This window comes from Hyperoodon ampullatus (genome assembly GCF_949752795.1).
Source record: "Hyperoodon ampullatus genome assembly, chromosome: 10".
Classification (NCBI taxonomy): Eukaryota; Metazoa; Chordata; class Mammalia; order Artiodactyla; family Ziphiidae; genus Hyperoodon; species Hyperoodon ampullatus.
The window spans coordinates 1,614,719-1,642,108 of record NC_136923.1 but is presented as its reverse complement, the minus strand read 5'-3'; the positions used below and the strand labels follow the sequence as shown (position 1 = coordinate 1,642,108).

General features: G+C 53.1%; 1 protein-coding gene and 1 pseudogene across 2 annotated transcripts; one reads left to right on the top strand and one right to left on the bottom strand.

Annotated features, from left to right (window-relative positions):
- Positions 1-12: 12 nt before the first annotated feature.
- Positions 13-27,390, bottom strand: PODXL2 (podocalyxin like 2). The gene is made up of 7 exons (XM_079713476.1): positions 27,228-27,390; positions 10,889-11,610; positions 10,175-10,249; positions 4,362-4,518; positions 3,933-3,994; positions 1,030-1,209; positions 13-371 (listed from the first exon to the last, which is right to left on the bottom strand). Exons 1-7 carry the CDS (start codon positions 27,373-27,375, stop codon positions 159-161), a joined length of 1,557 nt encoding a protein of 518 aa, XP_079569602.1. The 5' UTR covers positions 27,376-27,390; the 3' UTR covers positions 13-158.
- LOC307059211 (large ribosomal subunit protein eL29-like) lies at positions 22,175-25,633 on the top strand (annotated as a pseudogene). Its single transcript has 3 exons — positions 22,175-22,196; positions 22,686-22,763; positions 24,970-25,633. The product of its transcript is annotated as a large ribosomal subunit protein eL29-like (transcript).

Here is a 27,390-nt window from a genome sequence, read left to right as displayed (position 1 = left end):
AGGCGCGGGGCCGGCGTGCTCTCCGGGCGGCTTTAATGGGGTCCCGGGGCAGCCCCTCGGGGCGTCGGGTGGGGACGGGGCCGGGGCCGAGGCCGAGGTGCGTCGTGAGTCGGGGAAAGCAGGGACCCCGCGCCGAGGGCCGGGCGGGGCACAGCCCCTCACAGGTGCGTGTCCTCCTCGAATACGTCCGAGTCCTCGGGGTCGCGCTTGCCCCCCATGAGCGCGCTCCAGCCCCCCGGGCCGTTGACGGCGCCGCCGCCGTTCAGGCTGGGTTGCTTCTCCTGCATCTCCGACTGGCTGTCGCTGGCCACGTCCAGCGTGGGGTTGTCGTGGCAGCCGTTCTCCACGAAGCGCAGCTCCTCGCCGTGCGACTGAGGCGGGAGGGGCCGCTGGGAGAGCACGCCGGGCCCCCTCCGCCCCCGCTTCATCCCTTCACCGGTCCTCAGGCCGGCGAAACCGCACGCAGGGGGCCCCAGCGGACCCTGATGGACGCAGGCCCCTTCGGCTCTGGGTCCACAGCTCAGCTCGTTTCTTACAATGACTACTGACCCTTCGCACGGCACAGACCCATGGCCTCCCTGACACCATCTGATCCCTCCCACCACCACCCACCCCTTCTAAAGGGACTCATGGGAAACAGGAGCCTTGTGCCCTGGCCCCTCCTTTTGGGGGAGCTGCCAGGCTGCTGGAGCCTCCTCCTGACCCCAAGACCCCAAGCCAGGGCCTGTCTGGTGAGGCATCCACAGGAGCCCAGGCCTGCAAGGCCACCCGCCCCCCAGCAGGGGCTGCGGCCAGCAGCGGCCCTGCGGGTGCAGCCAACGTCCCACTCCCTGCACCTCCAGCACCTAATGCGAGGCTGGCGCCCTGCAGAGGGCAACTGGGGGCCAGGCCCTGCACTAGCGCCTCACCGCAGTCACCCCACCGGCAGATGAGGACACCGAGTCTCCGATGCCTGAGCTTGCTGGGCACCCCTTCACCGGCACCACCGCGGCCCAGCCCCCTGCCCCACTGGGCTCCACGCTCGCTCACCACGTGTTTCAGCTTGGGCAGCCGGCGCTGCCAGCAGTTATAGAGCAGGCCGAGCACGATGATGACGACACAGATGGCGCCGATGGCCACCAGCACCACAAAGAGCGTCCCGTAGTCGCCGCGCACCTGGCTGGCCCGGGCCTGGCAGCTGCTGGCAGTGGAGTAGTTCTGGATGCCGATCTGGGGGCAGGAGGGGCCCGGTTCCTTAGCCGAGATCCTAGGGTGCCAGGGCTCCCCACAGGGCCCTTGGGGTCGGAGCGCAGGGACGGGGAACAGGCTTGGAACAAGCTCCCTCAGAGGCCTGGCTGGACCTGTGCTCAGCGAGGACCCTGCCCGATCCCCACCCCACCTGCCTGAGGGCGCCTCCATCCCCAAACTCCTCACAAGCCCAGTGGCTCTGACCCTGCTGCAGGCGACGTCTGGCCCTAAACCCACCTGGTGGTGGCCCTAACCCACCCCCCCGAGGCTGGCCCCATGCTGGCAGTCACAATCCACACTGTCCCCACCAGCTTGAAAAAGGACACGAGCAGCTGTGAAGCTCTCTCCTCACATTCTCCAACACACACCGCAAGGAATCGCAAACACAGCTTCTACCTTGGGGGGCAGGGGTGTCCCGGTATCATTATGGCCATTGTGGGCCGGAGAGTGCACGGGGGGCTGGGGATGGTCCACGTCCTCGGCCACCCCCAGTCTCCCAGCTTCCTCCCTCTTGCCACTGGAGTGGTCACCAATGTCATTTAGCTGCCCGGCACCACCGCCCCCCGACACTGCGGGTTGTCTTAAGTGGGTGGCCTTCTCTGGCCAAGTGGCTGCTCCGTCCCCACCGGGTCAGGCAGACACTCTCCACAATCAGCATCTTGGGTGGAGGAAAGCAGGAAAGGCGAGGTGCCATCATCAGATGACAGGTGCCAGGGTGAGGGTGCCATCCACTGGCTCCGGCGCAGAGACCTGGGAGTCCCCCTTTCTAAAGCCAGGTATTAGCTCTTCTTCCTGTGAACCACCTGTATGTTTCCAGTACTTTCTCTATTCACTTCTTAAGTTATCAAGGCTCAGTTCTCCTGCTAGGTTCACCACCAATGAACGTGCTAAATCTGCCCACTAATGTATGTCCAAAGACCCAGCATGCTTTTCGGCCGAATCAGTCTGAATGAAATGTCCGGTAAAGCCAGAATACCCAGGGGAGGGAAGCAGCAGAAGGGTCTGTAAAAAAGGTTAAACCCAAGTTTCCACCAGCCCCCCAGTGTTCATGAACTCCAAATCTCACAACTGGACCAGCCCCCCATGGCTACCCAGGTGGTGTAGATACAGCATCACAGTGAAAAGCCCAGGCTCTTGAATCTCTCAGGCCTGGTCCAAAGCCTGGCTCAGCCACGCACTGGCTGTGCCATTTTGGGCAAGTCACCTTCCTGCTCTGGGTTTCAGCTCCCGTCTTAAATGGGGCACCTACGGTACTCAACAGGGGGCCTTATTTACTGCTTACAACCCCGGAGTGGTGCTCAGGGCCGAGTGAGAGAACCCAGTCTGGCACTCAGCACACTTATCAAAAAGCCACAAACCACCACGGAGGCCACCCCCAGCCTGGCATGGACTAGATAAGGAGGCGGGGCCCACAGGCACGGGTGCCTCAGCTCTGTCAACAAACACTGGAGGGCTCTCGAGGGACTTCCCTGGTGGTCCAGGGGCTAGGACTCCACGCTCCCAATGCAGGGGGCCTGGGTTCGATCACTGGTTATGAAACTAGATCCCACATGCCATAACTAAGAGTTCACATGCCACAACTAAAGATCCCTCATGCCGCAACTAAGACCCAACACAGCCAAATAAATAAATATATAAAAAACAAACTAAAAACACTGCAAGGGGCTTCCCTGGTGGCGCAGTGGTTAAGAATCCGCCTGCCAATGCAGGGGACACGGGTTCGAGCCCTGGTCCGGGAAGATGCCACGGAGCAGCTAAGCCGTGGAGCAACTAAGCCTGTGCGCCACAATTACTGAGCCTGCACTCTGGAGCCTGCAAGCCACAACTACTGAGCCCGCGTGTCACAACTACTGGAGCATGCGCACCTAGAGCCCGTGCTCCACAACAAGAGAAACCACGACAATGAGAAGCCGCCGCACCACAACAGAGAGTAGCCCCCGCTCACTGCAACTAGAGAAAGCCCGTGCACAGCAACGAAGACCCAATGCAGCCAAAAATAAATAAGTTAAATTAATTAATAAATAAATAAAAACAAAAAAACAAATACTGCAGGGCTCTCGAGAACTAAGGGGACTGATAAGGCCCCTGGATTCCAGTGAGTGGATGGGGCCTGGAAGACACAGGCTGTCCTCAAGAAGGGAGGTGAGGAACTGCACCTTCCTCCTCTGGGGAAGGTGGATCTGGAGTAGAGATTGGCCAACCTGTCTCCTCAGCCCAGGTTCCTGGGGCCAGCCAGGTGGGCAGTGGACTGACTGGGCCGCCCCCCCCAACCCCGGGGCCCCGGAGCTGGCCCAGCGCCGCGACTCTCAGTGGGGAGTGCCTGGTGACACTTTCTTTTGTGCCTTTGGGAACTGCGCCACGTTCTCCCCACCCACCAGGCTTCGGCACAATTCCGTGGCCAGACGTGGCGCATCTCCGCCGTCCACCGAAGAACTCCGCTTACCCTCCGAGATCCCCTCGGGGGGCCCCTCCCTCTGCGTCCTCTCCTGACCACCCCCCTCCACGGCTCGGGTCTGCGCCTGCTGTCGCATGTCGCACGCACCGCAGCTGGTCCGTGCTCCTCGGGAGCTGGGCCTCGGAGACTGGAGACAGGAGCTGTCCAGAGCTGCTTCAGGCCGCACCCCGCCACGCAGGCCCTCACGCCTCAGGGAAGGCAGCCCCGCCCCACAGTTTTAGGGGTGCAGGGAGCATGGCCGCGCTCTTACCTCCACCAGGCTCCTGCGGATGTCACCCAGCATGGAGAGGACGTCTTGAGTGGGCACCACCCCTGGGGAAACGCACCATCAGCACAGCCCTGGCCACAGAGGTGCTCGGGCTCCTGACCCTCGGACCCCCTGTCTGAGCCTCCGAGCCTCACTCCCCAGCCTGAAGCCCACGCAGACCATGACCCGTACCTGCTGCCCACCCGCTGGCCCACCTGTGGTGGGTGTGGCTTCCAGAAGCCACGCCCACACCCCCTCCCCCACCACACACAATACACAGGCCTGCGCCTCCCTCCCGACCAGGGTCCACTCTCCTCCTCCTCTCCAGAACCCAAGCGTGTGGGCCTCGCTGAACTCTGAACCAGGGAGTCCAGTTAGGACTCAGCCTGCCTTCCCCGAGCCTGTGTGCACTTCCCCGCAGCCCCCGCTCACCTTGCTCGCCCACCAAGGTCATCAGCAGGTGCTGCTCCTTCTCGCTGGGCTTGCTCAGGGAGATGTGCCAGTCCCCGTGGTGGCCGCTGCCGTGGCGGGGCAGCACCCCCTCCACCAGGGCCAGGAGCTGCAGCCCCCGGTGCCGCCGGAACACCTCCTACGAGGGCAGAGAGAAAGCCCCGTGTTCAGTGAGGGGTGACGCCCCCCGACCCCAGCCTCTAGGCCTGGGCCCCTCTGACCCGGGAAAGGCCAGCGGGCTGCCCAGAGGGGCTGCTCAGGGACCTCTGGGGACCGCGGAGGAGGCTGTGAGCCTGGCCTCGGGGGACAGTGGGCACAGCAAGACCTGAGTCCACTTGGTCCCTGCAGGTGTCCAGGTGCCCCCTCCTGCCTTGGCCTCTTGCACTCATGTGGGGCCTGAGTGTCCAGACGTGTCATGTGAGGGCCGAGTATGTGTGGGGGGGGACAAGAGAGTGCGCGTCAATACGGCCACCAAGACGGGAGGAGAGGCGGGAGGCATCCTCCCCAAACTACCCCCCACCTGTCACTGGAGAGATAGGGCTCAAAGCTGGGGAGTCAAGAAAGAGTCTGCTGTAGAGAATGAACGTGTGGACACCGAGGCGGAAAAGCGGGGGGTGGGCATGAACTGGGAGATTGGGGTTGACACATATACACTAATATGTATAAAATAGATTAAAAAAAAAAAGATGCCCGCGTCCTCGCAGGGTGCAGCGGTGACCAGGAGAATTGGCAGAGATGGCCATAATGGTAGAGCCCTGGCAGCAGGGAGGGGCGGGAGAAGGGGAAAGGAGACTTCTTTCCCATCTGACGCTCTTGTGCTGCTTACATTTCCTTCAGCTTGTACACAGGTAATTACACAACTTAAAAACAAAAGCAAGAGGCTGGCACTGAACAGGAACTTGGCATGGGGCAGGAGGCCTTGCCTCTGGCTCCCAGCCTGTCACTGTCCCTTCCTGGCCCATCCGGGAAGAGGCCCTCCTCTGGCCAGGTCCCCCGACCCCTGGCCCCCAGCAGCCCCTCCCTCCTGTACGTGGGCTCCTGCCTGCAATGCTCCCAGCCGTGGGGCCGCGAGCCAGGTGTCTCTGCCCATGAGACACAGGCGTCTCTCCAGGCCAGACTTGTGGGCTCTCCTTTCTGCTGGGGCCCAAGCTAAGGAGAGTGGCTGTCATGCTACCAATGTGATGAAGGGCCTTGTTGCCATAGCAAGTGCCCAGTGCAGGCTCTCACGAGCGTTAGGCTCAGCAGCCTAAGAGAAGCCTGCTCAGTTCCACACCTGGGAGAACGCTGGTAACTGGAGATGGCCCGAGCGAGCGGCTCGGGAAGCCCCAGCTCCTGAAATGGCCGCTACCGTCCGTGTGTGCGTGTGTGCATGTGTGCGCGTGCAGGGGAGGGGCAGCCGTGCCTGAGCCCTGCTTGGGGCGGCGCCTCCCCATGTGTGTGTGGGCTGAAGCCCTGTGCTCCACCACCTGCGCACACCCCCCATTTTCGGGGTCCAGGTGTTTGCCTGGCTTAAGCCCTAGACCCACAAAGGCAGTTCTGGCAGGGTCTGATGACTAGGTATTTCGTACCATTTATTCTGTCAGTGGCCTGAGGAAAAAGCCCTGGCTTTGGAATCAAATATGGATTCCAATCTTGGTTCTGCCATTTATCAGCTCTGTGACCTTTAGCAACATACTGTACCTCTCTGAGCCTCAGTTTCCCCATCTGAAAATGTGGGCATCGGTCCTAAATCCGTGGGCTTACTGTGAGGATTGAAAGTACTTATTCAATCATAGGTGCTGGGACAACTGGATATCTCAGCAGAAAAGAAAAAACATACCTGGACTCATACTTCACACCATACACCAAAGTCAATTTCAGATGCATTTCAGATCTAAAGCTTTTAGAAACAAGCATGGCCTTGGAGTAGGCAAACATTTCTAAATTGGACCTGAAACCACTAACCATGAACGAAAAAAGATAAGTTGGAGTATTTTATGATGAAGTTTAAAAAAATTAAGAACTTCCATTTATCAGAGGGTACTATTAAGAGGGTAAAAAGGCACCCCACAGGGTATGAGAAAACATTTACAATATGTATACGAGACAGAGGTTTCATATCCAGGACATATAAATAATTTACAGATATCAATAAATAAAATGTCAGATAACCCAGTCGATAAATGAGCAAAAGATCTGATGAGGCACTTGACAAAAAGAGGCTAAAACACACATGAAAAGCTGTTCAACTTTGTTAATCATCAGGGAAATGCAAAGTAAAACCACAAAGTGATGCCACCACACACATACCTCGCAAAATGGTTAAAATGAAAAACACCACCAATGGCCGGCAGACATGGCAGCCCCAGAGCACCCAGGCGCTGCCGCAGAGTCACTGGCACAGTCACCGTGGAAAGTCGCTGAACAGTATCCAGTGAAGGTGAACGTACGCATACACGCTGACCCCATGGCGCCACCCGTCGGAATGTTCCCTGGGTGCCCGCCCGCCAAAGCACAGGTCCCAGAACCTCCAGAGCAGCAGATCCACAACGCCTGAAACTGAAGCTCCCCAACGTCTGTCACCAGTCAAAGGGATAAAGAGAACGAGCGTGAACACACGGCAACACACGCAACGATACAGGTGAATCTCAAAAGCAGGATGTTGAAGCACAAAAAGCCAGACAGAATATTACACACTCAATGATGCCACTTATGTAAAGTTCAAAAGCATGCAAAAGTAATTCATGGCATCACAATAAGATGGTTCCCTTGAGGAAACAGTGTCTGGAAGGGAGAGAAAGAGGGGCCTCAGGGGCTGCCGATCGTGTTTTGTGTCCTGATGTGACAGCCCGCTGCGCTGCACGTGTCTGACCTGTGAGCTTTTCTGACTGTACATCGTGAGGCATGAGGACGCCCCTTGAGTGTAGCGCACTCAGGGTGTGACCTGTCTTCCCTGCTGACTCCTGGGCAGGTGACCCTCCCTGCACATCACACTGTTTTTCCCAGTGCTCCTGCTACGGTCCAGGCCCTGAGGTTACACGCCAACTCCTCCAAGTGACTGTGGGGGGAATGCAGAATGGTGCAGCTACTGCAGGAAATAGTATGACAGTTCCTCAAAAGATTAGACATAAAAGCACCAGATCTGGGAATTCCACTTCTGCAGATATACCAAAAGGACTGAAAGCAGAGTCTGGGAGAGATATTTGTACATCAGGTTCATAGTGGGATTATTCACAACGGCTAAAACATGTCTATCAACAAAGGAACGGATAAACAAGATGTGGTCCATCCACACAATGGAATATTACTCAGCCTTAAAAAGGAAGGACATTCTGACACCCGCTGCCACTGGTACAAACCTTGAGGACATTCTGCTCAGTGAAACGAGCCCGTCACAAAAAGACAAATACCGTGTGATCCACTAATATGAGGGACCCAGACACTCAGATTCATAGAGACAGAAAGTAGATGGTGGTTCAGAGAGGGGGGAAATGGAGCTGTTTAATGGGGACAATTTCAGTTTCTGCAAGATGAACAAGTTCTGGAGATGTTTCACAATAATGTAAATGTACTTAACACAACCGTACACTTAAAAAAATGATTAGAATGATACATTTTACGTTAGATTTTTTTACAATTAAAAAATCCACCGTAAAAAATAATATTGACTAATTAGGTGGATGTCAAGTATTAAATGAGAAGAACAGACCAGACAAAAACAGGGAAAGCAGAAGGAAAGCACTTTAATTTCTATGTGTGCTTTGGGAAGAGAACAGAGACACTAACTTTAGACTTCACTGTTCAAGCATGTGCACCCAGACTCCAGAGTCTCAAGGCCCCATAAAAGCCATGAGGGCTCCTTGAAGATGTTGATTCCGTGTCCGGGGAAGGGAACATTCAAGAACAGCCTGGAACATCCTAGTGCACAGAAAGCAGGGAAACTATCAAACACTAAAGGCTGGTCAAAAGGACTCAGAAGCCAACCCTGAGTTGAGGCTTTCACTGGCCAAAGACGAGGCTGTAGGCAACGCGGGCTGCCTGCCACTCAGTTCCACAAGGATCAAGTCTTAAGCCACTACAGTCGCTGACCTACACTCTGAGAGGAATGCAGGACGAAGCATTCTGTGTCTGGATATACGGGCCCCCAGAGAGTTAAAATGTATACTCAGGAAGAACGGCATTGACCCCAGATTTCTGCATTGTCCCACACACAGAAAAGCACTCAAATCATTAACTGAGACATCTGGTCCTCAAGGCCAGCAGTGACCTTTCCCTGAGGTCTCCGCTGCACGCATCCCCTTCACCGAAGTTCACGCGTATCGTGGCCCGTCCACCCGAGAGGCTGTCTCCCAGGCCACCGTCCGCAGTCGGACACTGAATGAACTCGACTCACAGCCCTTATGTCGTGCTTGATTTCCAGTCAACAGAGTGAGCATCGGCAAGACTAATACCTGCCCTGGACTAAAACACATCAGCGATGTAGCAGTCTATGACTTTATAAAGATGCTGGGAAAAAGAGAACACCTCACTGGTCACTTCTGGATTAAACATGTGCATGTACTTTCACTTTTCTCCCAAACACACTAAACAAGAATGAAGGTTTTTTTTTTTTAAGGTCTAAAACCACAAAGACAAAACCACAACAAAACAGCAGAGGAGACAAGCCACAGCATGTGGTCACTGGAAGCGGATGGGTGAGTCAGAGTTTCCCAGTTCAGCAAGCCCCAGAGAGCCAGATGCTGAGCCAGACGGGGACAGCTGAGGAGCACCCAGACTTCTCGTCCAACTTGCCCAACGCTCTGGATAAGCAGCACTGGCTCCCTCTGGGAGAGAGAATGGAAACAGCACCAGCACAGGACCACACTGAGAGTGTTTAAGAAGCAATGGACCCCTAGCTCCCCCTGACACCGCACAGATGTCAAACATCCCTTCTCCCTGCAGAAGACTGGAAGCTTGTTCTTTAATGATGGTAAAATAGAGGGTCTCTGACCTTGAGGACACCAGACCCAGCTGTGGGAGGGGCTCGCACTGCGAATGGGTGCGGTGAATGAACTCACCCATCAGGCACATGTGTCCTAACACAGAAACACAGCCCTCTCCCAAGCTGCTCCCAGAACGCTGGCGGCCAGCCCCATACCGTCCCTGAAGGACAGAAGTTCACCCAAGAGGAAGGCCCTAAAGACACTGACATTAGAAATTTTCAAATGAAATGGCCCAGCCAGACCACCCTCCCGAGAAGCTACAGTGAAGCCCACCCCCAGGCTCAAAGCTTCCGACCAGCTGCTGGCCCTCCTTAAACAGCACCAAACAAACGCCGCCAGACATTTGAGAGGAGGACGCGTGTGGAAAATTGAGAGCAAAACTAACAAATGGGGAAAGCATCCTGTACAGGGAGAAAACAACTCTTTAAAAAACAATTTCAGGGCTTCCCTGGTGGCGCAGTGGTTGAGAGTCCACCTGCCGATGCAGGGGACACGGGTCCGTGCCCCGGTCTGGGAGGATCCCACATGCCGCAGAGCGGCTGGGCCCGTGAGCCATGGCCGTTGAGCCTGCGCGTCCGGAGCCTGTGCTCCGCAACGGGAGAGGCCACAACAGTGAGAGGCCCACGTACCGAACAAGAAAAAAAAAAAAAAACAATTTCAATATCCTCATCGAGAGACGACATCACACACAGAATCAAAAACAGAGGGGGCAAGCACAAAGAGCCTTGGGGATGTAAAACTCCGAGAGCACTCTCTTCTCAGACGTTGGCGGGAGCCGGCTCCCCCGGGGGGGTCAGGCCACCCACCCGGCCCGCCTGCCCCACCCGCACTCACACAGTCCACGTTCTCCGCCATGTTCAGGATGATGTAGTTCTTTCCGGCCAAGTTGCTCCAGTCTTTGCAGACCACCTGTGCAAAGAAGTAAGACGGGCATCTGGAGGGAGGGTGGACGGAACCCTGTGAGAAGCTAGGAGGGCGAGGCCAGGCGTGGGTGTGACAGCCGGGTGAGAGCAGACAGCCTCCGCAAGGTGACATGCCCAGGACGCGGCCAAGGCTCACAAACCCGATGTCTGCAGGGAGTGGAGGCGGGGGCCGTGTCACAGGGGCCCGGCTGCAGGGGCCGGCCTAGAGGTTTTCGAAGGCAAACTCATGTGTAATGTTCTGAAGGGCAAACAGGAGCGTGCCCGTGGGCCAGACGCACAGCTGACCACCTGGGACCCCTCCTTTCCTTCTGGTGCCGGGGTGGGTGGGTGAGGAGGAGAGCAGCGGCTCTCCCCACAGTGGTGGGGGGCGTGGAGGCAGGGCTGGCCAGAGCGCTGTCAGCACCCACCCTCAATGGCTATGACAAGCAGAGGGCACCCGAACCCATGACGACTGGGCGGGGTGCCAAGCCTGTGCACCTGTGTGAAGAGGATGCCCACTGCTGGGCCACGAGCCGTGCCCCCCAAAGTTCTGCCCGGGATCCACCCGCTGTCCCGGGGCCCGGCAGAGCCCTCCCCATGCCACGAGCTGGGCATGGCCGGGCAGCCCCCGAGCACCTTCACTTACCTGCGTGGAGTCCCAGGGTGTTCTAGACGGAGCGTCGGCGGTCTGCCCTTCCTGGGGCAGCTGGCTGAGGGATTCTCGTCCCTCGGCAGCAGAGGAAGGTGTCAGCTCCATGTCCCCAGGGGCCAGTGAGAAAGAGGCTGAGGCTCCAGGGTGCATGGGGTCTTCGTCTGAGGCCTCAGCCCCGCTGGGAGCTTCCGTCTGAGGGAACGAGGCCGGGGACGGTCCCTCCCCCGGCAGGCCGCCCAAGCCAGCTGTTCCCGCAGTGGCCTCCTCACTGGGCTCCCGAGGGGCCTCCAACTCTAGCCTGTGCCCTGCGGCTGGCAGCGCCGTGCCCCCTGCCCCCCAGTCGGCCACATCCTGACCCCCCAGGGTCACTGGACTTGGGGTGACTGTGGGCGGGGAAAGGCTCGGCTCCATGCTGCTCCCCACCTCTACACCCGACGAGGCCTGGTCCCCAGACTCTTCGTGCCGGTGTTCGGGGGCCCCTGGGGTCTGGCTGCTGCCGGTGGGAGGAAAGCCGTGGACCTGACTTTGGGGTTCTTCTTGGGATCTGGTCACAGGCAGCAGCTGCTCCTCCTCTTCCTCCTCTCTGGGGACCACATGCCAGGGTGGCTCCACTAGGCTCATCTTGGGCAGGGGAGACGGGAGGCTCGCCCCCTCTTGACTCTGGCCGGTATCCTCTACGGGACCAGCCTTCTCAGTCAGGTCTGGAAAACCGTAATCTGCAGACAGAGATGGAGAGTTCATTCACGAGCTTCATCATTCGTCGATTTGCTGAGTAAGTGCTGAACGGATGATAAAAAGAACCATGAGACCCTCAGGGGAACGGGGGGGAGGGTGGACAGTTGATCGTGTGGGAAAGGAGTGGGAAATAGGCTGGATTGGTGGAGACAGACTGGGGGACAAGGGCCAGGCTGGTCCTCACTTCCTTCATGGGAATAAAACGACACAATTCTGCCACTGAAGTCCCACGAACACGGGAAGGTGCGAAGCCTACACGCTGCCCAGAAGTGGCCCGCTAACATCTGGCGCACAGGGTCCCTGCAGTGCCTTGTCTGGGCTCTCCCCGGGAGACCCCATCACGACCCTTCACCTCTTTTCTAATGGGCTGGGGTGGGGGTCTTCCAGGTGAAACCCCCCAGTGAAGCCTGAGAGCCCTCGGATCACAGATGACCACCAGTGTCCCTAGCCAGTGCTCTTATTCTGTAAATCAGGTCCCGACTGGGAAATGGAAGATGCTGGGAGAGCAGAGAGGGGCACTGGCTGAGCCCACCCAGTGTCTGGAGCCTTCCAGCACTCACGGGGCCACTGCCGGCGGGTGGAAGGGGAGGTTCCTCTCCCTGCCATCCCTGGAACGACACTCTGAAGCAGAATACGGAGGCCTCCTGGAGACCAGGACATCTGGCTTCTCAGTGCACCCCAGGCCCCGTCAGGATAATGACATGTGAAAAGCACAGACCAGTTTTGTTGGAAATTCATTCTAATATCAGAATCTATATCTAGGTAGCAACTGTTATTGGCTGCCATTTTATTTCAAAATAATAAATATCAAAGACAGTTCTGAAATACTGTGTAGAACTGACAGGGCTGGGAAAGGTCTCAGGTGGTGACTCAGCTGCTCATTCTCCTCCTCCCAAATTTCTGTCAAATGACAAAATTTTTTTTTTCACTGTCAAAATGAAAGTCTAAAAAATTTAGATAAATTTCTGGGAACATGGAAAGCAGATGAGATCATAAGATCAGATAACCCCTCAGCCAAAATAAACACAGAAAAAAGTCAGCAGTGGAGGAGGGGGACTCTTTCCATCAGAATTAAGGAGAGAGAACTACTGTGGGGTTAGCAAGGACACAGAACAAAAAACTCAGGGAACAAAAGATTAGTTTTAAAATTCTAATGAGTATCCTAAGACCTAAAAATATTGCATCCCTAAAATAAGAACAGGCTAATAAGAAAATCAAGTAATCTTTAAAAAAGAAAAATTCTTGGAAACTGGAACTCAATTGTTTAAATGTGAAAATTCGATAGAACAGCTAGAAGAAAAATCAAGGAAAAGTCATCAGAGCAAAAGGAAAGAAAAGCTAAAAGATATAGGTGATCAATGTACGAAGTCTAGCAACTAGCCAATATGATTTTCAAAAAGACAAAAATAAAATGGAGAGAGTAATAGCCAAAGTTCCCAGGCCTCACAACATGAATCTTCATGTTGGAAAGGTAATAAACAAGGTGAATCATAAAAGACTCACACCTAGCCTCATTCTCACGACAGTCCAACTCTCAGAGGGCTACCTATAAAGGAACAAGAAACAGATTATCAAATCATCATCAAGCTTCTAATTAATAACACTAGATTGCAGGAGGGAAAAATGTGTTCAAAATTCTGAGGGAAGCTTATTCTGAACTGGGAGTTTTATACCCAACTAAACTATCATTCAAATGTGATGACAAAATAAAGACATTGTCATGTATGTAAGGACTTAAAGGTTTTCTTATCCACAGATTCTGAAAGAATGAATTAAGGAAGTTCTCCAAGAAATCCAAAAAGACATGGGAAACCAAGAAATATAAGAGAAATGTCATGAAACTCAATCTCAGAACAGAAGCTGGGAAGCAGGCCTGGAGGCAACTGTTCAAATTAGAACAAGGATCCAGAGGGGTCTAAGGATTATTACTTTTCGTAAGAAAAAGTATGATTTTTAGAAGCTGAATGATCACTGAACTCCCACTACAACATTTAAATGAATAATTAAAACGGTCCACCACCCCACTTTCGTTAATCATACTCTTCAGGGCAGCAGAGACTTAGTAGCTTAAGAGCTTCCCCTCCTCCACCCCTGCACACACTCTGTAGGGAAGCTGACCTGTTCCCCACACAGAGCAGTTGGGGTGAGGCCTGCTGGTGGGACAGTGACCACAGAACTGCTGAAGAAACCCATGACAGCCCCTAAAACTGAGCAATCTAGTACCACCTGTACAAACATGGAAGAACAGTCAAGATTCACAAGACATTTGAGGAAAGCCAGGCTCAGGAAAAAGCATGAGGGTGAGAAAGCAAAGCAACTGGCCTCTGAGAGGAGGGCTAATCTTGTCAAAAAAGAAGCACTTTGAAGAACTGATCATTAACATCTTCAGAGATTGAAGAGACAATTACACCATAAAACAAGAAGAACAAAAATGTTTTACTTCAATACAAGTAAGAACTTTATAATAGACCTGTTTAAAATTGAAATGCAAAATAAAAACATGACTGAAATGGGCTGGCTGACCACCTGGTGGGAATCTATGTAACAGAATGTCAGATGGGTGTTTGGGCAATAAAACATATAAAAAGCCCTTATAATCGTGCAGTTTCATTCTTAGAGGATTAATCTGACAGCAATGCACAAGAATTACATGAAGGAGGGGATGGAAGAAAGCAGAGAAGAGTTAGGGGCTTGTCGCAGTGGATCAGGAGACATAAATGGAGTGACGATAGTGGAAGTGACGAGAGAGGAACGGATGCAAGAGCCGGCCCTGGGGCAGAGGCAGCTGGCTAACGGGAGGAAGTAGGCTCTGTGGGAAGAGCCATTCCATTAACAGAAACAGTGAAATCCAGAGGAAAAGGGCACTGGAAACCCTCAAGAAGCAGTGGAAATAGCCAGCAGCTCAGAGACAGCCTGGACCGTGGCAGAATGGCGAGGCACTGACCCACAGAGTCCCACTGGGGTGGGACAGTCCCCAAGGGGCAAGCTGACCAGACAACCCCTCTACTCACCCTGATGCTGACACATGCCAAACACGGGGGTCACAGTGGTCATGCTGTTGGTGCCATGATCTGGGAGCCAGAAGGCTTGCCACCACCTTGCTTGTCTGAGCAACGGCAAACTCCTCAGCTATCCTGGACTTCAGTTTTTCCTGAGACAAATGAGGATGCCCAGAACCTAGGATTTCTAAGGTTCTTTCTAGCATGGATATTCTAAGCTTTGGAGACACTTTTGACAAATGTGTCTTATAAAAATAGCATTGAAGGCAACCACTCGTCTACTGTCCTAAATAGAATAAAACAGGACTCACTAGGTTACAAGCTCCTCTGGACATGCAGGGGGATCTTCTTCACCTGTGTCCCTAGCACCTAACACAGAGCCTGGCGGAGTGGACAGGAGAGCAAGGCCTGCTCGCTGAGCCCGTCTCCCACCTTCCACCTCCCGCACCCAGGGTGTCCCCACAGGGAGAGAACAGGGCCTCCAGGCACGACGCAGAGTCTCCTTTATGCTCTGCGTCAGCTCCTCTCCCTAAATGTGACCACTTCCAAACCATCCACCCTGGACTCACCGTTTCTGCACTTCTTTCTCAGTGAGTTCACTGTTTCTGAAGACTTTATCTATTGCCTCAACACTAAAGTCTCCCAAATTGACATCTCCCAGCAAGCCTCCACCCTTTTCCAGCCTCTCGTCTCTGGTGACTGGACAAATCACTAACTGATGCTCACTGGTGCTTGGAATCAGCAGAATTTTCTTTATCTACTTTTTTTATTTTTTTTTTTTTACCACCTCTCAGCATCCAAAATTATTCCTTTCCCTTTTACTGTGTGATTTCAGTTTTACCGCTTATCAACTGTATGGCCTTGGACACGGAACTTAACGTCCATGTGCCTCCTCTTCCTTACCTGTAAAACATGAAGAGTACGCAGCACACAGGGCTGTGGTGTGGATTCAGTGAGCTGAACCTGGGCACCACCAACAGTGCAAACACCCCGTTACTTTGAGCTCTTCCTCCACCTCCTCCTCCTCCACTACCAACATCAAAGGAACGTTCACATTGCTAAATCATAAGAGAAAACAGCAGCATTCTGGAAGTGCGCTCCACAAACGAGGGGCACAGTAAGCACCTGAGTGGTAAGTCAGGATCCAGGAAAGAGGCAGGAGACGACCAATCATCTATTGACAAGCCTGCATACGATCTGAACATGGGAAATGCCTCTTACACCAGAAATGAGAACTAATGGGTCGCCCACCAGGGGCACAGACTACGGAAGTATGACAGGAGGTGACACAGGGGCGACTGGGGGACAGGCCCTGGTGGGATGAAAACGGGGGTCCCAGGGGAGTGGACGGTGGGACTGGATCCAAATGTGAATGCAGACTAACAGGCAAAGAAACTGAGCCTTGTCCAAGAGTAACCACGGTCTGATGAACTGAGAAAGAAAAGCCGTGTATGACATTCCTTCCAAAAATGCAGAACCTGAATCTAATTATGGGGAAACACTAGACAAACCAAAATTGAGAAGTATTCTACAAAATAACTGGCGGTCTCCTTAAAAAAGCAAACATCACAATCATGGAAGACAGACTGGAGTGTTCCAGAATAAAAGAGACAAAAGACACATGAGAACTAAATGCAGTACATGATCCTGGACTGAACAGTGAACTGGAAACGGTAACTTTTTTTTTTTTTTTTTTTTTTTTTTTTGCTACTAAGGACATTGCTGGGAAAACTGGCGAAGTTTGAATAAAGTTTGTAGTTATATAACAGTATTGTATCGATGTCAATTTCCTGATTTTGGTCATTGTACTGTGGTTTGGTAACAGAATGTCTTTGTTAAGAAATACACATTGAAGTACTTAAGGGTCAAGGGGAATTTGCCTGCAACTTACTGTCAAGTGATTTAGGAAAAGCTCTTGTCTATACATCCATATATACATACACAGAATAACAAAGCAAATGTGACAAAATGTTAACAATGGGGCATCTAAGTGAAGGGTATATGGGAATTATTCTTGTAAGTTTTCTGCAAATACAAAGTTACCCACCAGAAAACAGAGAAGGCAGGGGACAGGGCAGGCTATGTGGACTAAGAGTTTCAGACCTCCAGGAGAAAGGAACACAGGTGCCACAAGGCAGGTGAACAATCCCAGTGGGGAAGAAGGGGAGCGTTCGTCCCACTCAGGTGTCCACGGGAGGAAGACCAAGATTCCAGAGGTTAGCGACCTTGGAGGAATGAGGAAGCCTCAGCACTCATCTTGCAGGGCCCAGGAGTAAAATGACAATGGAGGAAAAGGAGAGGGATGGAGATGGGCAGAGTGAAGAGGCGGGAGACGAGGACTACTGGGAGGAGGGAGGAGGGGACTGGAGGGAGGGGGAGGGGACTGGGAGGAGGGAGGGGGAGGGGACTGGGAGGAGGGAGGAGGGGACTGGAGGGAGGGGGAGGGGACTGGAGGGAGGGGGAGAGGACTAGAAGAAGGTCATGGAGAAAATGCACCAGAAATTGCAGGATGAAGGGAGGGAATGAGTCTCCTCCCCAGGCGAGGTGGCCCCTGCCAGCGCTCCCATCTCCAGGAGCAGCATCAAGGATGGCCTGATGCCCCAAATCCTGGACACTGGACCAGAGACTTGTCCACTGACAGCCCCATGGACATGGAGAGTGGTGCTCCATCCTGCTAGTAGCCCAGGCTGTGCCCTCCTTTTCCACCTGCTTCAGGCATTGGAGTAGGGTTCCACAAACCCCAATAGCCTGTCAGGGACAAACACACCACATATCTGGACACAGGTGTGAGCAAGCAGAGATGCCCAGGAGACACGTTCAAGACAGCCTGAAAGCCCATCAAAGCCTGTCCCTGTGCCCCGGAGGGCGGTCACAGCAGGGGCAATGGAGAGACAGTAAAGGTCCCTCACAGAGCAGGTCCCCCAGGCGGAGGGTCCAGCTTGGCCTCAAACGGTGTAGGGCCAAGGAGTGGCCACGCTGCCCGGGGCTCAGCCAGCCAGGTGCCCTCACTATCTCTGAGATACCAGAGGCCCACCTGGGACCTCATCCAACGCACCTGCCCCCATTAGCTCCCCTGCCTGAAACACCGGCCAACAGTGCGGGGAGCAGCAGCACCCCCAAGTGGCTTCGCTGGAAATGACATCTTCCCCAGAGCCCTGGGGAACATCAGGCCTGCACATCCCAGAGTGGGGCCCTGTGACATCAGCAGGCCCACAGCCATGCTTTCACAGATGCAGAGCAAAGCTCAGAGAAGGGATGACACTTGCTCTGCATGGTGAGGCCCACACCTGTTGCGGCTGTAAAGCTGCCAACCTCAGGTTCTCGTGTGGTCGAAGCCAGTCTCTCAAGACACGTTCCCGGTCAGCCAGGCAGCGCCAGAGCTAGCTTCAGCTGACGCAGCGGCATCATCCCCTTGGTCCCGACCCTCTGAAGCTGGGCTTTGCTCACCAGCCTGGGTGACATGTGAGAGCCAAGGCCAAGCTTCAGAGTTCTGCAAGTGGGGCTGGAATTCTGGGTGACTGGCCCGGGGCTCCACACAGCCAGCACTCTGGAACGTGAGGCTAAAATGAATGACATAAGGGATGCCCAACCCTGGGCCCACAGAGGCACTCTTTCCTCCCCTGAAAGTCACCTGCAGGTTCTGCATCCCAGAGCTCAGCACACAGCCAGGCACACGGGTGTGTGCTGAGGTGGAGTTGCAGCGGGACCCCAAGGAGTCCAGGGTCCTGACAGCAGAAGGACCTGGGAGGTTCCCTGACGGGCCTTGGCCCTTGGCCAAGGCATGATGGCATTGCTATAAGTTACTTTAATGGTGACTCAATAGAGCGAATTTCTTATTTATCTTTATTCCAACACAAATAAAATTGTATAGACTGTAAATGGCAGAATTATGTATGCATAAGGGCAAATTATTCGGAAGGGAATTTTTAGACAACGTCTAGAAAAATGGGCTGCAATCTTCTTCAAGAACATGTCTTGGCCTCCTTAGGGAGACATTTCTGGGTCATTGGCTTTTTTTCTCCCCAATTTCCTTAAACCCAACTGGGATGGTTCGCTTAGAACTTAAGCCCATTTCTGTTTTATCTGCTAAATGAGGAGAACCTGGGAAGCATCTTCCTCAGGGGGAAAAAACCCTCCATATTCTCTTAGTTGCCCCAGTTTAGCCTTCTTTTCCTGGGGCTACATAACCGTAATTATTCCTTATTCTCAACCCTTCCGCTTGTCATTTATCTCCTCTTGTGAAAACTCTGGATTCGCCAGTTTTAAGGGTGGCCATGAAATCAAAAGAGTAGGCACGCAGTAAATGTTTGGTGAAGGGGCCGTTAAACACTGCACACGACTGACCAACCGGAGGCTAACAGATCAGAGTGTAAGGGAAGATCTCTTAACTCACCCAGTGTTGGCACTTAAGCTGCGTCTAGGCCTTTTTGTTTTTCTCTTAATCTCACTACAGCGCTGGCTTTTGTTCCCTAAATAGATCATGTCGCATTTTTTTCCTCCTAATATTTCACCCAAGTCTTGTAGGTCTTTTTCCCTTTTTATCAAGGTTGCACTGGACGTTATTTCTGCCCTCCAGGGTGGCCATCCTCTCATGTGACCTTCGGCCTCAGCTGAATCGGTAATGAACTGATTCCTCTCTTTAAGACAAGGAATTAAAACAGGCATCAGGGCCACTGGCCTTGAAAGATCACTTTAAACATCCCTTTAGGTTAATGTCAAATCACTGAAAACTGTCCCAAGTGCAACACGCAAGCCAGTTATTCAACTGAGTGTTAATATTTACGAAAACATTCACAAAATTCACAATAGATTTGTATAAAACAGAGGTGCAAGGGAAGCTTTCAGCAAATTAAACATGACTTTTTAATGGTCAACCTCAGTAGTCATCAAAGAAATGTAAATTAAACCAGATGATAAACCTTCTGGACTACCAACCTGACAACATAGGAGTGCATTTAAGGACCATACTCGGTACCGGGTGAGCGTGGGGACAGGCACTCCACCTGCTGCTGATGGGAACAGAAATCGGGCCACAGTCTGGAGGGGAAGCATGAACAAAAAGCTGTGAAGACAAACCTCCTGATCCTATCACTTGTCTTCCAGAAACGCACTCTAAGGAAACAATTAAGGAAGCTCACGACGATTCAGGGTCAAGGATTCTCGTCAGGGCACAGCTCATGGGACAATCCTCCTTTCACATGGCGGGGGCAGCCCGTACACACTTGGGATGCCAATTCAGTCTCCAAGCTGAGGCTGGAGAACTGTGTTTGCTGCCTGGGAAAGATGTGCGTAAGTGAAACCGCAAGACCTGTACCCTTGATTTCCATTCTTCATAAAAGCATATTTTAATAGTACTTTTTTTTTTTTTTTTTTTTTTTTTGCAGTACGCGGGCCTTTCACTGTTGTGGCCTCTCCCGTTGCGGAGCACAGGCTCCGGACGCGCAGGCTCAGCGGCCATGGCTCACGGGCCCAGCCGCTCTGCAGCATGTGGGATCCTCCTGGACCGGGTCACGAACCCGTGTCCCCTGCATCGGCAGGCGGACTCGCAACCACTGCGCCACCAGGGAAGCCCCATAAAAGCATATTTTATCTGTTTTCTATATGGGTAGAAAGTCCAGTAAGAGACACACCAAAATGTTACTGTTCCCAAACTCTGGGTTGATAATGGAGTTATGAATTTTTTTTAACTTGTTGCATATTTCTGATTTTCACACAATGATACTTACTACTAGCGTAAAACAAAAATATGGGACTTTTTTCGTTTCCTTTCTTTTTCTGGTGTCCAGGTGAAGTGCTACTGTCAGGAAACATGCCTGAAGTGTGGGCAGTGACCCGGAAGGTCAAATCATTGCATAACAGATACGACCCAACAAGACTGCTGTACTGAAACCATTTCCACACCCCAGCAGACAGCTGCTTTGATGATCTGGTTTCCACAAATTCACTGCAGACGAACAGTAACTGAAGTACCGTGAGGGCGGAGCTCACACAGAGAAGGAGCGGGTCCTGAGGCAGAGACCTCAGAGCTGAGAGCCACTCTGCTACCAATCACCTGCACAACCTCACACCACCCGTAAACCTCCCTAAGCCAGTCGCCTCCGCCATGAGACAGCGATACTCAGGCTGCTTTTATGGCTGCATCAGGTCGCCGTGAGGGAAAAAAGAACTGTACGTGACAATGACTGAGGAAACATAAGCACTTAGGAATGTCCCTACTCAAGGGCATCATTTCATCCCCCTTTCTGTTAATGGCACCTTGATTCTCCTCTGGGGGGCCCTCCTCCCCTCTTCTTGGTCCCGAAGTGTGGGGCCGTGGGGGCTCGGGACCCAGATTAGACCAGACCAACGAGCCTCCACCTGAGTCTTCCCCAGAAGTGCTGGGGCTGCTAAGTGACAGGAGGATGACAGTAGAGTGATGGAGGGCCTCGCTCAGCTACCACACAGAACGACCGCCTAAGAGTGAACTGACGAGGGGACGCAAAGCACGATGGGCTGAGGCAGCTTCTGATGGCGTTTCAACACCTGGACCCCACCTGCCTGGGCCGGAAACCGATCCCTTACACACCCCTCCCTCACACAGGTCTGTGGGCCTGTTTGAGTTGGGTTTCTAGAACGTGCCAATCCCAAAGAGTTATCTCTTGTCCTGTAGAACACTAAGTAGCTTGCTCACTAGGAAGATGAAAGCTGCATGCAGAGAGTGTTACTAAGGAGACTGGAAAGTGAAAGGGGTGCGGCGGCAGCAGGACAGTTTTGGGATGGAGAGGTAACCTGGGGAACTATTCCTAGTCACTAAGTTTTCCATGAATTAACTGCTCAGGCTTCAGGCTGGCTTGATCAGCTGGCAGAGTGGTGATTTACGTTCCACTTCTTCCTCTACTTTGTAGAGACCACTCTTCCCACCCGAAACGTCAGAGAACCATACTATTTTAAAGCTGGAAAAGACTTCAATCTATCACTCCCATGGTCTCACTTTCAGATGAGGCGACTGAAGGCAAGATTAGAAAAGGGACCCACACAAGGTCACGGCCCTCATCACTGGCCAGGCAGCTGCTCTGCCATCGGGCCCCCGAGGATCGCTGCTACAGGAGGAAAAGGCGCCAGGTCCAGTTCTTCCAGGTCCAACGAACCAGAATGAGACGCAGAACAGAGCTCCAGTGACAATCAGAGGCACCGCTTCCTCTCTGACACACACCACCCATGTGCTCTCAGGGCAAGACCTGCTCGGGAGGCCCTGATCCCAGACTCAGCTCTGCCGCACACAGGCCGTGTGACCTTGGGCAAAGGTAACAAGCTTTCTTGGCCTCAGTTTCACCACTTGTGAAGCAAAGACAGTAACTGCTGCCTTGCTGACCCCACAGAGCGGCTGTGAACTTCAGTGAGCTAAGCAAAGAGAAAACGCTATGAAAAAATGGAGGTAAGTCCTACACCAAGCCTAAGACATTACTGCTGGTCTCTAGTAAAACTGCTGAGCTGAGAGGCAACACAACAGAAAGAGCCAAGGCTCTGGAGTCTGACAACTCGGGTGTGAATTCTGGTCCTTACGCTCATGGAGCTGTTACCCGAACTCCGTAAGCCTCAGTTTGTCCACTGGTCCAATGGGAGTAACAATACAGACTTGACTGTTTCTCTGAAGATTAAAGGAGGGACCGCTCTACAACACCTGACTTGGCGCCTGGCACAACTCGGCATTCAATTCCCGGGTCGGATGTCCTCGTTATTAAAGCACCTGCCCTGAGGCTGGACCGTCTGCAGCACGGCCCCCAGCCCTCACAGCCACTGCTGCACGGAGCGACCCCCGTCCCCAGGGGCCTGCTAGGTTGGCACTGAACTCTGGGCAGACGCCCCACCCTGGCTGGCCCTTAGCAGGCCTCTCTCTTTGTCCCCCCGACCTAAGCAGCAAACGCCACGAGTGATGCCCTCCTTCCCCCCAGAGACCCCTGGCGGGAAGCCTCTGACTTCCCGGGTTGGGAGCAGAGGGCGGGGGGCGCGGCACACACGGTCCCTTCCTGTACAAATCAGCCCACAGCCCGAACACTTTGCCTCTGTCGCGTCCTCAGAGCACAGCGTCGTGCGCTGTGAGAAGACGGAGGCAGGAACGAGCAGACTGACCTCAGGGCCGTCGCCAGCGCAGGGACGTCCCCACTGGCGGATGAATTAGGAAAAGGTGTGCCTTCCCTCCAGCCCAGGGCCTGGTGAGAAGTACACAGACTGGACTTCAGCCCCTGGGCCAGGGCACCACCAGCCCAGCCACCTGCAGTGGCCCCGTCACCTGGGGGAGCTGGAAGAGCCTCTCAGAGGCCGCATCTCTCCAGATAAGTGCTGAAGCAGGACACAGCCCAGCAGGCAGTTGGGGTGGAGAGGAACACGCTGAGCAGGTGGGACAGGGTACACGGGCACTGCGGGCTTGGGGGATGGGCCTGAGCCACTGTCAGCAAGAAGACACCGATTCTCAATGCAGCCCCACTGCGCACCAGCACCAGCGGTGACCTTGGGCAAAGCACTTAGCGTCCCTGTGCATCAGTCCCACGTCTGCCACGCAGGGCGGACAACAGGCTAATGAGACGATGCAGTTGCAGGAGGGGAGGAGATGGGGCCGGGGGTAAGGCTGGGCCAGACTCTCAAGGGCGTTTTCTGCAGCGCTAAGACGTTTGGCCTTTATTCCCTGGCCCCCTGTCTGCACACATCTCCTCGGGGTGTTGGAGAAGACTGAGCTGAGGAAAGGGCAGGACGGTGGGCAAACAGAGCAGCAGGAAAGGAGCAAGGACGGAGCCCTCCCCGCCCCTCCTCCCCCCAGGGCATGCACGTCCCCAACCATCAGGCGTGAACAGCAGACACAGGAAACACACCTGCATGGAGCTGGCATGAGGACCTGGCCACACTCAGTGAGCCCCAGAGAAGCCACTGGGAGAAGAGAAACGACGTGAGAGAAAAAGAAGAGGGGATGCACGGGGGTGGGGCAGTGGGCAGACGAAACGGAGCCCACCCAGGCCCAGGGGCATCCCACTGGGATCCGAGGACAGGGGGCGCACAGCTGCTCCCTCCAGACCGAGGCTCTCGAACGACGGCTACTCTCACACTAAAATCCAAGAGTCCGGACCAAAGGGAAGACGCCAGTACACAGCACTGTCTAGCGCGAGGGGAAAGCGCACTTCTTTGCAACGAGGAGAGGACGGATTTATCTAGGAACGCTGCTGTAGCTACAGGCCTGCTACACGGGGAGATGAGCTCGATCCTCACCCTACACCACGGCGCAAACAGATGACAGCCGGCAGAAACAGTTACAAGTAAAATTTAAGCTGAAAAAGAATACAAGAAATAAAGGAGCATCTATCTCATGGAGGGAAAGGCTTTCCTAAACATAAAGAAAAACACATAAGAACATTCCAAAAGAAAGATTGTCAAAGCTTATAAAAATCTTCACTTATGTATGTCAAATATTATCATAATAAAAATAAAAGTAATTACTAAACTGGAAAAAAATTTTCTATTTTTGTCAAAGAAAAGGTTAGTATCCTTTTTATAAGATTTGTACAGTGATAAAAAATTAAAGCCTCAATAGAAAAAAAAAGGAAAAGTAATAATAATAGCTAATATTTTCAGAGTACTTAACGATGTGGCAAGCACTTTAAACGTACCATTGCATTTAAACCTCACGACAGTGTGATACTATTTCCTGCAAGACAAAACTGAGGCTTAGGTTGTTACCTGCCAAAAATCACATAGCTATTGAATGGCAGTGCTGGAACTCTGGAATCTGCCCGACTCCAAAGCCTGCTCTTAATTGCACTTGCTTCAAATCAAAAAAACCGATAAATGGTCACAACGAATATAATATACTCACTGTGTATGGGTTTCACTTACACATGCTTCAGTTAAAATTTACTAGTAACCAAAGGCCATTATAATTTTGCCTATCACATTGACAAAAATCTCCAAGTGACAAAATTCAGTGATGGGAAGGGGTCAAGATCTGGCATTCATTTCCGTCTCTGACGGGTACGCAAACTGGAGCAACCTTTCTAGAGGTCACCTGGGAAATACTGAACAAGAGCCTGTGCAAAGATTCTCATCCTCTGTGTCAGATACACCCCACTCCCAGGCGCACTCCCCACCCTTCTCCACCTCGTCCTCTGCCCGGGGACCGACCCAGTGAATCACATGAACCGGGCCACATCCCTGCTTCCTGACCGGACTCCTCCACAGAGGCAGGGGAAGGAGAGCAACGGGGACCCTGGCAGGAGACAGGAGGAGCCAGAGGCCGGGCATCTATCTTCCGCTTTCTTCCCCGTCGCCTCACTGCTCGTGTCAGGACCACTGCTCCCCACCCCTCTGTCCTCGCAGGCTCCTGTCATGTGTCCCTTTCTTTGTCCCTTGGGTGTGGGGCGCTGAGCGCTCCTCTGCTGGCAGCCCTGAACTCCTCTGGGTTTGCCATCCCCTGGGAAGTCCACTGGTCTATAAATAAACTTCCTTGGTCTCTTCTGGCCCCAGGCGCTTTGGGATCCGCAGGCCCCGGTGCAAACACGGCCAAGCCCAAGAACCACACCACGCACAACCAGTCCCGAAAATGCCACAGAAACGGCATCAAGAAACCCCGATCACAACGATACAAATCTCTTAAGGGGGTGGACCCCAAGCTCCTGAGGAACACACACTTTGCCAAGAAGCACAACAAGAAGATGCAGGCCAACAATGCCAAGGCCGTGAGGGCACTGCTGAGGCTATCAAGGCTCTCATAAAGCCCAAGGAGGTCAAGCCCAAGATCCCAAAGGGCCGCGCCCGCAAGCTCAGTCAACTTGCCTACGCTGCTCACCCCAAGCTCGGGAAACATGCTCGTGCCCACATCACCAAGGGTCTCAGGCTCTGCTGGCCAAAGTCCCAGGCCAAGGCTGCAGCGGCAGGTGCAGCTGCGGCTCCAGTTCTGGCTCCCAAGGGTGCCCAGGCCCCCACAAAGGCTACAGAGTGGAGGCCTTTATCTGCCAATGTGAGGACAGAAGGGCTGGTGTGACCTGTGGGCTGCTGTCTGCACGGGGCTGGTGTCCTCCTGTGCTATTTGTACAAATAAACCTGAGGAGGATCTGTCAAAAAACAAACAAAAAAACAAACCACAACCTGCTTGGATTACCTTAGTTTGACTGTGTCTTCTGTTTCTGGGTGGGATGCTCACTGATACATCTTTAGACCTAGCAATTTTACTGTAGAAATTTATCCTAAGGAACAATCAGAAAAGTGCAAAAATATATAGGGATATTTGTAGCATCATTAAAACTGGAAACAAACTAAATATTCAATAACAGGGAACCATTTCATACTGAGGGTCATGATCTACATGAAGGAACACTATGCAGTCATTGAAAACCAAGTTATAAAAGATAGTTAATGATGTGAAAATAAATTTAAAAAATATTTTAAGTGGAAAAAATGATTCCAATCTGCATATAAGAGAGACTGGAGGGATGTACCCCAAACTACTAGCACTAATTATCTTTCAGTTGTGACGTCATGGGTAGATTTTCTTCCTTGTGTTGTTTTTGTATTTGTCATATTTTCTACAGTTTTCATGTATTACTTTCGTAATTACAGAACATAAATCCAAAATACTATATATATATATATATATATATATTTTTTTTTTTTTTTTTTTTTTTTTTTGCGGTACGCGGGCCTCTCACTGTTGTGGCCTCTCCCGTTGCGGAGCACAGGCTCCGGACGCGCAGACTCAGCGGCCATGGCTCACGGGCCCAGCCGCTCTGCAGCATGTGGGATCTTCCCAGACCGGGACACGAACCCGTGTCCCCTGCATCGGCAGGAGGACTCTCAACCACTGCGCCACCAAGGAAGCCCCCAAATACTATATATTTAAAAAAGGAAAGTCAGTGCTGAATTCTGGAACACCCCACCCCCATGCACGTGCGCACACAGTTTGACAGTCCAGTGCTTAAAAACGGGCTCCTGCCAGCCAAGAACGTTCGCACAGCTGCTGTAGCTGGAAGCACGGCGAGCACGCTCTGCTGCACCTGCAATCAGCCCACAGCTGCGTGCGCTGCTGGCTCCAGGCCTCGGGCTTGCTCTGTGAGCCAGACCCCAGCTCTGGTGCAGGGCCGAGGGAAGGGCACCTAGAATGCCTTGTGGGGCTCTAAGACCCAAGGAGGGACACGGGATCTGCTGACCTCCAGGAATCTTAAACAGAGACAATACAGCACAGAAGAGGGAAAAACCAAACAAAACCTGAGACCTTGGACAGACCTAGGCTTGAATCAGGACTGATCATATCGACAGCTGATTGACCTCAGGTGTGCTTTCACCTCTCTCAGCCTCTGTTTTCTCATGTTTAAGACAGGGATAACATTCTTTATCTCACATCCTATAGGCATTACATTGAATTATATGAGCACAGAAATAAATATTGCAAAAGTAAAAAGGGCCTCCCGGGCCAATAAGGCCCTCAGAGCCCAGAGACCCGGCTTTGAGGTGCAGGTGGACAGAAGAGGGTGAAAGCGGGTCAGGAGGAAGAGATGATGTGGCCGAGGAAAGGGCTGTTTGGCATTGTGCCAGGCCTCCTGGCGGCTGTGAGCAGCACACATCTTAGGGGAGAGTGCTACCTGCAGCGGGTCCCAGGTCCAAACTAGAGTCGTTCAGCACCTCCTCCTCCTCCCAGAAGTACTGTGGCGGCTGCAGGATGCGGGACTCTTCGCTCTCTTCGCTGGCGAAGCCAGAGCCAGGGGCTCCCAGGCCAGCCCCCAGGCCCATGGCCTCGCTGGGCTC

Excerpts from the sequence above, each read along its gene's own strand:
- PODXL2 (XM_079713476.1), bottom strand. The coding sequence starts at position 27,375 with ATGGGCCTGGGGGCTGGCCTGGGAGCCCCTGGCTCTGGCTTCGCCAGC. Across the intron at positions 10,250-10,888 it reads CACCCTGGGACTCCACGCAG|GTGGTCTGCAAAGACTGGAG; the intron begins GTAAGTGAAGGT and ends TTCTTTGCACAG. Across the intron at positions 372-1,029 it reads TGCCCAAGCTGAAACACGTG|TCGCACGGCGAGGAGCTGCG; the intron begins GTGAGCGAGCGT and ends CTCCCGCCTCAG.